The sequence below is a fragment of the Balaenoptera ricei genome, chromosome 19 (assembly GCF_028023285.1).
Source record: "Balaenoptera ricei isolate mBalRic1 chromosome 19, mBalRic1.hap2, whole genome shotgun sequence".
Taxonomy (NCBI): Eukaryota; Metazoa; Chordata; class Mammalia; order Artiodactyla; family Balaenopteridae; genus Balaenoptera; species Balaenoptera ricei.
Window position 1 is genome coordinate 3,078,553 of NC_082657.1, and position 8,232 is coordinate 3,086,784.

An 8,232-nucleotide genomic window follows, 5' to 3' on the forward strand; every position below is an offset into this window, starting at 1 on the left:
TGGGGGCCCTGGACCCCCGGGTCTGAGGGAGGAGCGGCTGGGGGCCCGGACCCCCGGGTCTGAGAGAGGAGCGGCTGGGGGCCCCGGACCCCCGGGTCTGAGGGAGGAGGGGCTGGGGGCCCCGGACCCCTGGGTCTGAGGGAGGAGGGGCTGGGGGCCCCGGACCCCTGGGTCTGAGGGAGGAGGGGCTGGGGGCCCCGGACCCCCGGGTCTGAGGGGGGAGGGGCTGGGGGCCCCGGACCCCCGGGTCTGAGGGAGGAGGGGCTGGGGGCCCCGGACCCCCGGGTCTGAGGGAAGAGGGGCTGGGGGCCCCGGACCCCCGGGTCTGAGGGAGGAGCGGCTGGGGGCCCCGGACCCCTGGGTCTGAGGGAAGAGGGGCTGGGGGCCCCGGACCCCCGGGTCTGAGGGAGGAGCGGCTGGGGGCCCCGGACCCCCGGGTCTGAGGGAGGAGCGGCTGGGGGCCCTGGACCCCCGGGTCTGAGGGAGGAGCGGCTGGGGGCCCGGACCCCCGGGTCTGAGAGAGGAGCGGCTGGGGGCCCCGGACCCCCGGGTCTGAGGGAGGAGGGGCTGGGGGCCCCGGACCCCTGGGTCTGAGGGAGGAGCGGCTGGGGTCTGGTCTGAGGAGGGAGGACTGACGTCCTGGGCTGGGACATCTGTCTGGCCAGAGCCAGTTCTGGGAGACAACGCACGATGTCGCTCTCCCGCTGAGGTTCAAGGGGCGAGGCCTGGGGCGGGGCTACGACCCCCTAGGTGGGGGCGGGGTCTTGCTGCAGGGCAGGCCTCTGCTGGCCTGGGCTCTCAGTGCTGGGCACTGACCACAGCGGGCAGCCGAAGGGTCAGGCCAGCCTTGGAGAAGGTGAGGTCCGGTGGTTGGAGCCTGGGTCAGGAGGAGGCAAGGGTCAGACCGCCTGAGGTGGGCCTGAGAGTGAAGCTGTGCAGGTGGTCAGAGTCCTGGGTTCTTTGGGGGATCGGGGGCTAATTACAGACCTTGAGACTGTAGAGTGGTTGAGTGTCAGGGACACAGAGTCTGGGGGGGGGCGGTCCCAAGATGTGTGAGTTACGTAAGGTCCTGGCAGAGGGGTCAGCTGGGTGTCTGGACCCCTGGGTCTGAGGGGGGAGGGGCTGGGGCTATTGAGTTGGACCCAAGACCACTTAAGGGCTTGGTGATCATTCCCGAGTGCTTGCTCCCACCCAGGACCCAGGCGTCCCCCAGGCCCTGGTGTGAGCCACCCCGCCCTGCACAGGCCCTGGGGGCAGAGAGCACCTGTTTGCTCTTAGGGGGCTGAAGCTGCTCATCCACCCCCAGGGCCCGAGTCTGTTTGCTTTGGAAACAGGTGGGGGTGTGTCTCGAGTTATCTGGTTCATCTTTCATCCTCAGGCCATCAGGTGGCGCAGGGATGTGGGGGTGGGGCGAGGGACATCTGTGGCCTCAGGCTTGACCTCACCCCAACCCGCGACTGGTCTCCCCACTCCCAAGATGCCTCTAATAAGAAGGGAAAATGAGTCACGATGGCCTGAGCCAATCAGCTTCCACCCTCCTCCTCACACCCAGGAGTCTAGGCCCCCAGCCCCTCCTCCCTCAACCCAGAACTCTGGGCCCCCAGCTCCTCCTCCCTCAGACCCAGGGGTCCGGGCCCCCAGCCCCTCCTCCCTCAGACCCAGGGGTCCATCCCCCAGCCCCTCCCCCCTCAGACCCAGGGGTCCGGGCCCCCAGCCCCTCCCCCCTCAGACCCAGGGGTCCGGGCCCCCAGCCCCTCCTCCCTCAGACCCAGGGGTCCCAGACCCCAGCCCCTCCCCCCTCAGACCCAGGGGTCCGGGCCCCCAGCCCGTCCTCCCTCAACCCAGAACTCTGGGCCCCCAGCTCCTCCTCCCTTGGCCCCTGGTCTGGCAGGACCTAAGTCCTGGTCACCCTCTCTTCTGCCCTTGCAGAGATGCCTGGGAAGCCATCAGAGAAACAGGTGGAGATGGGGGCTGTGGAGAACGGCTCTGAGGAGGACCTGGGGGGCCTCACGGCAGAGGAGCTGCGGCAGGGCCAGGAAGCAGCCCTGGCGCTGGAGGACATGATGGCGCTGAGCGCCCAGACCCTGGTCCAGGCCGAGGTGGACGAGCTCTACCAGCATGTGCGTCCCCTGGGCCAGGGCCGCTTTGGCCGGGTGCTGCTGGTCACCCACCGTCAGAAAGGTACAAGGGCCTGGGGACAGAGGCGGGGGGCAGTGGTGTGGGCCCAGGCAGAAGCTAGCCAAGGCTGGGGAGTCTGTAAACCTCAGTCAAGTCCTGCCTCTGCCCCTTCCAGGCTGTGTGTTCTTAGTAACTCCCCGACCCTCTCCGAAGCTCAGCCTCCTCCTTTGAAAACGTGGGTGATGAGTCCTTCTCTTAAAGAACTGTGATTCTCTGAGGACATGTCGGTAGCTCTAGTTGCTGGGGACGGTGGGGAGGAAGACAGAGCCCCCTCTCGTGGCCCTCACATGTGGCCGGCTTAGCGGTCATCGTGGGAGTGACGCAGAGCCATGATGTCTGCCAGGCACTTAGCAAGGCCAGCACACGGTGGTTGTGCAATAAGTGCTCCCCGACCCCAATCTGGTCGTCACCTTCCAAGGAGACTGCAGGGCTCAGCCCTGTCCAGGGGGCTGCTGGGCCCCCAAGGAGGAGTCTGAGCCAGCCCGGCCTTCAGGGAGCTCCCAGCACGAATGGGGAGAGGGTGAGTTAGTTTCCTATGATTGTCATAACAAAGTACCACAGACTGGGGGGGGGGGGGGGCTCACAGTTCTGGAGGCGGGAGTCCAAGATCAAGGTGTCAGCAGGGTTGGTTTCTCCTGAGGCCTCTCTCCTCGGCTTGCAGACGGCCACCTTCTCCCTGTGTCCTCACACCGTCTCCCCTGTGTGCATGTCTGTGTCCAAATTTCCTCTTCTTATAAGGACACCAGTCATACTGGACTAAGGACCACCCCAATGATCTCATTTTACCTCTTTCAAGACCCTCTCTCCAGGGAATTCCCTGGCAGTCCAGTGGTTAGGATTCTGCGCTTTCACTGCCGCGGGCCCAGGTTCAGTCCCTGGATGGGGAACTAAGATCCTGCAAGCCGTGTGGCGCAGCCATATACAGTCATATTCTGTGACACTGCAGGGCGAGAACTTTAACATATGAATTTCGCAGTGGGGAGTTGGGGGGGAGGGACATAAGTCAGCCCATAACATAGAAAGATGCAAAAAGATGCAGACCTGGGTCATCACAGAACTTGGAGGCGATAATGGGGAACAGAGGGTTTGTAAGGGGGCCTCATCCAGGTCCTCAAAATCGAAGGCAGCTTGTGCTTGATGGTGGGAATTCAGGGCATTGTCAATGAACAGAAGAGGCACTGCTGCACCCAGCTGGGGAGGGGGAGGGGAATGGTTAGCATTTTAGGTAAGGACGTGACCCTCCCCCATCACACACAGCCTCTTGATGGGCAAGGTTGGGCCCTGGCAGCTGGTGACTCAAAAATTGAAGAGACCATATGCTATTTGTCTTTCTCTGTCTGACTTACCTCACTCAGTATGACAATCTCTAGGTCCATCCATGTTGCTGCACATGGCACGATTTCATTCTTTTTTATGGCTTGAGGAATACTCCATTCTGTGTTTATCCATTCATTTGTCAATGGGCATTTAGGTTGCTTCCATGTCTTGGCCATTGTAAATAGTTCAGCTATGAACATTGGGGTGCATGTGTCTGAATGGAGTCTTCACCAGATATATGCCCAGGAGTAGGATTGCAGGATCATATGATAACTCTATTTTCAGTTTTTTAAGGACTGTAATGGAAAAGAAAAAAAAAAAATTGAAGAAACCAGAGTTTCTGCCTTCTGGGAGCTTACATTCTAGGAGGTTGTTTCCACGTGTGGCAAAATTCACAATAATTCCTTTGTGGGGTCTAATACCCAGTTCAGGGTATCTTTTCCCCAGTTGCCTCAAACATGGCTTTTTGGCATGGGTTTGCTGGAACAAGGGGCCCAATAAGGTCATTGGAGGTTCTGAGTTCAGTTTTTGTGGTACCGGTCTACCTGCTCCAAGACAGCAGAGTAGAAACTCACTAAATACTATTATCATTATTATTATTATCATTACCACTGGCGTTGTTTCAGTGGCCACGCTATTTTAGGGCCGGCTTGGCAGGGGGCAGGCGGTGGAGGAGGTGAAGGCGGCATGTGGGGGAGAGTCCAGGCTGAGGGGCAGTAGGACTGGCCTAGGCTCGTGCACCTCTCACCTCTGTCCCTGCTCCACCAGGCACAGCCTTGGCCCTGAAGCAGCTCCCGAAGGCCTCCACCACCCTCCGAGGCTTCCTGTACGAGTTCTGTGTGGGCCTCTCCCTGGGCTCGCACTCGGCCATCGTGGCGGCCTACGGCATCGGTGTGGAGTCAGTCGACTCCTACAGCTTCCTGACCGAGCCTGTCCTGCACGGGGACCTCATCGCCTTCATCCAGCCCAAGGTGGGTCAGCCTCCCACGGCTCAGGGGGTCCCACGTAGACGCCCCTACCCAACCTGGGCCTCAGGAATCACACTCACTGCATCGTGACTCAGGTAGTCCTGCAGAGGCCCCACTGGGTCTTGTGGAATCATGAGGCCTCTAAGGAGTTCACGGCTGCCACGGAACCAACACTGCACCCTACTGAGGTTCACCAGGCCCAATGGGGCTCACACCAGGCCTCACGGGGCTCACACCAGGCCTCCCAGGACTCACACCAGGCTTCACGGGGCTCACACCAGGCCTCACGGGGTTCACACCAGGCCCCACGGGGCTCACACCAGACCTCCCAGGGCTCACACCAGGCTTCATGGGGCTCACACCAGGCCTCACGGGGCTCACACCAGGCCCCACGGGGCTCACACCAGGTCTCACGGGGCTCACACCAGGCCCCACGGGGCTCACACCAGGCTTCACCGGGCTCACACCAGGCCCCACGGCGCTCACACCAGGCCTCCCAGGGCTCACACCAGGCCCCACGGGGCTCACACCAGGCCTCTCAGGGCTCACACCAGGCCCCACGGGGCTCACACCAGGCCTCACGGGGCTCACACCAGGCCCCACGGGGCTCACACCAGGCCTCACCAGAACCACCCTATTTGGGGTCCTCCATCCCCTGGGCCTGCTCCCCGGGGCCGAGGACAAGCGCTATGGCCCCGTTCCCTTCTGGCTGGCGGGCAGGGTGGTGGACCCTGACGCCTGTCACCCACAGGTGGGCCTCCTGCAGCCAGCAGCCCAGCGCTGCGCGGCCCAGCTGGCCTCAGCCCTGGAGCACATCCACTCCCGCGGCCTGGTGTACCGGGACCTCAAGCCGGAGAACGTGCTGGTGTGCGACCCAGCCTGCCGGTGGGTCAAGCTGACCGACTTCGGCCACACGCGGCCCCGCGGGACCCTGCTGCGCCTGGTGGGGCCGCCCATCCCCTACACGGCCCCGGAGCTCTGCGGCCCCCCGCCCCTCCCCGAGGGCCTGCCCATCCAGCCCGCCCTGGACGCCTGGGCGCTGGGCGTCCTGCTCTTCTGCCTTCTCACGGGCTACTTCCCCTGGGACCAGCCCCTGGTGGAGGCCGACCCCTACTACGAGGACTACGTCACCTGGCAGGCCTCAGGCCAGCCCCAGGCCCGTCCCCAGCCCTGGCGTGGCCTGACGCCCGTGGCCGACGCTCTCCTGTGGGGGCTGCTGGACCCTCACCCCCGAAGGAGGAGCCCTGTGAGCTCCATCCGGGACTACCTGGGGCGGCCCTGGAGGCAGCGGGAGGGGGAGGCTGAGGAGGTGCCCCAGTGGGACAAGGGGGACCCAGAGTGAGAAGCGCGGGGGCAGCCCAGGCCCAGCCCGGCCTGGGGAGGCTCCGGGAGGCAACCCCGGCCCCCATCCTGAGGTCTCCTCCGCATTCACGGGTGGCGACTGGCTGCTCTGCTGTCTGTTGGTCTCTGTCTCATGATTTTCCCCTTTCTGTCCTTATGTCCCACGTCGGGGCGTCTGTCCGCTGCCTTGGTCCGGGGGCAGGGGGCCTCCGAGAGCACCCCGTGTCTGTCCACACCTGCCCACCTTCCCCGGGCCTTGGCACCCGCTGCGCCCTTTGCCCGCGGTGCTCTCGGTGCTTTCCCTCCTGCCAAGCTGTCTCAGCCAGGCCGCCCCTCGCCCCCCGGCGGGACACTACAGCCGCCCCCCAGCCTGCACTCCCAGCCCCCTCCTCTTGCTCCGCTCCCCTTGCCTCTGTGACACTCACTCCCTTCCAGCCGTAGGATTTATTTATTCGTAGTGGCGGCTATTCTGTGTGTCCGGCTGGAACGTGGGCTCCCGGGGGCCCAGGATCTCAGCCTGTCCTGCTCTCTGATGGATGCCACGTAGAAGGGGTGATCCTGCCCCGTGTAGGTGGTCCACAGGTACTTATTCGGTAAACAGACCCACCTGGTTTTGCACGGCCTCCCTCCGTGTATGCCTGTCTGTCTTCCTGCCCTTGTCTTTTCTGTCTTGCTGGGTTCCGCTCCCTGCCTAACTCCCTCTTCCTCCCCACGTGCTGGGCCCACGCCCTCTTGATAATGTGCTTTGTCTTCTCTGTCACCCCAACCGCTCTCTGCAAATAAAGTCCACCTGGCATTTAGGTCCCCGTGATGCTGTCGGTCTGGCAGCGTGGGAAAGAGAAGGCCTGCGTGTGCGTGCCTGTGTGCCCTGGAGAGCATGTTGTGGAGAGACAGACAGAGGCAGAAAGAATGGCAGACAGTGGTCCCACCGGCTGCTCCTGCGAGGTGCTGGCTCCGCGCGTGCATTTGTGGGCGTGCCTGGGAGCGAGTGTGTCAGCACTGTTTGCACCTACTCTGCACACATATGTGTGAGAAGGAGAGGGATTAGCCACCAGAGCTGGAAAGTGTCCAGCTGTTCTCAGGTGGGTAGGAACTTGAGCGTGTATTTCTGGGTATTTGTGTGTCCATGAGTGTGAGCCCACGTGTGTGTGTAAATAATGGTGTGTGTTTGTGTGTGTGAGAGAGAGAGAGACATGAGGGTTTGAATGTGTCTCACCCTATGCAGATGACACGAGTGCATGGGTTTTGTGTGTCTACAAGCATCTGAACCCCCGTGTACTCATGTAATCGTGTGACTGCCTGGGCGAGGGGAGGGAATGGAAGTCTGCGTGCATCTCACTGTGTGCAGTGAGATGTTTACGTGTCTGTGAGGCTTTGGGCCTGCATGTGGGGTGTGTGTGTGTGTGTGTGTGTGTGTGTGTGTGTGTGTGTGTAGCAGGGGGAAGACAAGTCACAGGCACAGCTGCCAGTCACCAGCTGGGCCCTCTTCTCCTTCACACCCCCCCCCCCCCCGCCACCCATCACCCTGGCCCCTTCTTGGCAGCCGCCCTGTTTGTAAACACTCTCTCTTCCTCTCTGTGCCCGCCTTGGCTGCCCGCCTAGAGAATGGCTACAACTCAGGGCTGGATCATGTGTCACCCTCTCCCTGGCCCTGCACCCCCCAGGGCCCCTGCTGTGGCCACCAAGGTGTTGCCTGGAGGGGAGGGGTGTGGTGGAGGCAGCCTGTGTGGAGTGACCCCAAGGATCCTTTCAATCTAAGTTCAGTCCAGAGACCTGGGGACATGGGCCCCTGTCCTGGGCAATCCAGGTGAGCTTCCTGGAGTAGGGGGAGAATAAGATGGTGGGTGCAGTAGGGGGAGCATGAGCAGGACCTCCTGCCACCTCACCCGTGAATCTGAAATAACCCAAGCAATTAGGCCAAGAATGTGTCCCAAAAAAGCTGGAGGTGGCTGGGGGGTGGGGTGGGGCTGAGGGGCGGGGGAGTGGAGAGGAGCAGGGTCTGGGGGTGGGCACAGAGGGTGCTAATTGGTGGCAGCAGCTGGGGATTAACTGGGAGGTGACAATGACCCAGCGATGGGCCCCCGCAGGAGGGCTGGAGGAAGAGGCAAGGGTGGATGGGGTGGTGCTAATTTAGCATTACTTAATTACAGGACACATAATACTAATCGTAATACTTTACTCGAATGAAGCCACTTACCCCTCAAGCAGCTCCCAGCAGGTGGCACGTCCTGAACACACGGGAAGGGGTCCCTTAGATCCTCCCCACTTCAGGGGTGGACACAGGTGGTCCAGAGCAGCTGAGGTCACACAGAAGGTTGGGCAGAGGGAGGATTCAAATCCAGGCCAGCTCTTCAACTGTCCAAGGTCCATGCTCTTACTTATTTATTTATTTATTTATTTATTTATTTTCTTGGCCGCGCTGTACGGC

The 8,232-nt window shown here is 62.0% G+C and overlaps 1 protein-coding gene across 2 annotated transcripts; it reads left to right on the top strand.

The window, feature by feature from the left end:
* The first annotated feature begins 761 nt into the window (after positions 1 to 761).
* On the top strand, positions 762 to 6,604 carry SBK2 (SH3 domain binding kinase family member 2). 2 transcript variants are annotated; one of them, XM_059905761.1, is made up of 4 exons: positions 762 to 856; positions 1,930 to 2,181; positions 4,264 to 4,466; positions 5,215 to 6,604. In XM_059905761.1, exons 2-4 carry the CDS (start codon positions 1,932 to 1,934, stop codon positions 5,803 to 5,805), a joined length of 1,044 nt encoding a protein of 347 aa, XP_059761744.1. In that variant the 5' UTR covers positions 762 to 856; positions 1,930 to 1,931; the 3' UTR covers positions 5,806 to 6,604. The 2 variants fall into 2 exon arrangements, with proteins under 2 accessions (XP_059761744.1, XP_059761745.1); XM_059905762.1 differs by having other exon boundaries at positions 822 to 913.
* The last annotated feature ends 1,628 nt before the right edge of the window (positions 6,605 to 8,232 follow it).

Bases quoted from the DNA above. Each gene is read 5' to 3' on its own strand.
- SBK2 (XM_059905761.1), top strand. From the start codon at position 1,932: ATGCCTGGGAAGCCATCAGAGAAACAGGTGGAGATGGGGGCTGTGGAG. The intron at 2,182-4,263 runs GTACAAGGGCCT...CTGCTCCACCAG, and splicing joins GGTCACCCACCGTCAGAAAG to GCACAGCCTTGGCCCTGAAG. The intron at 4,467-5,214 runs GTGGGTCAGCCT...TGTCACCCACAG, and splicing joins TCGCCTTCATCCAGCCCAAG to GTGGGCCTCCTGCAGCCAGC.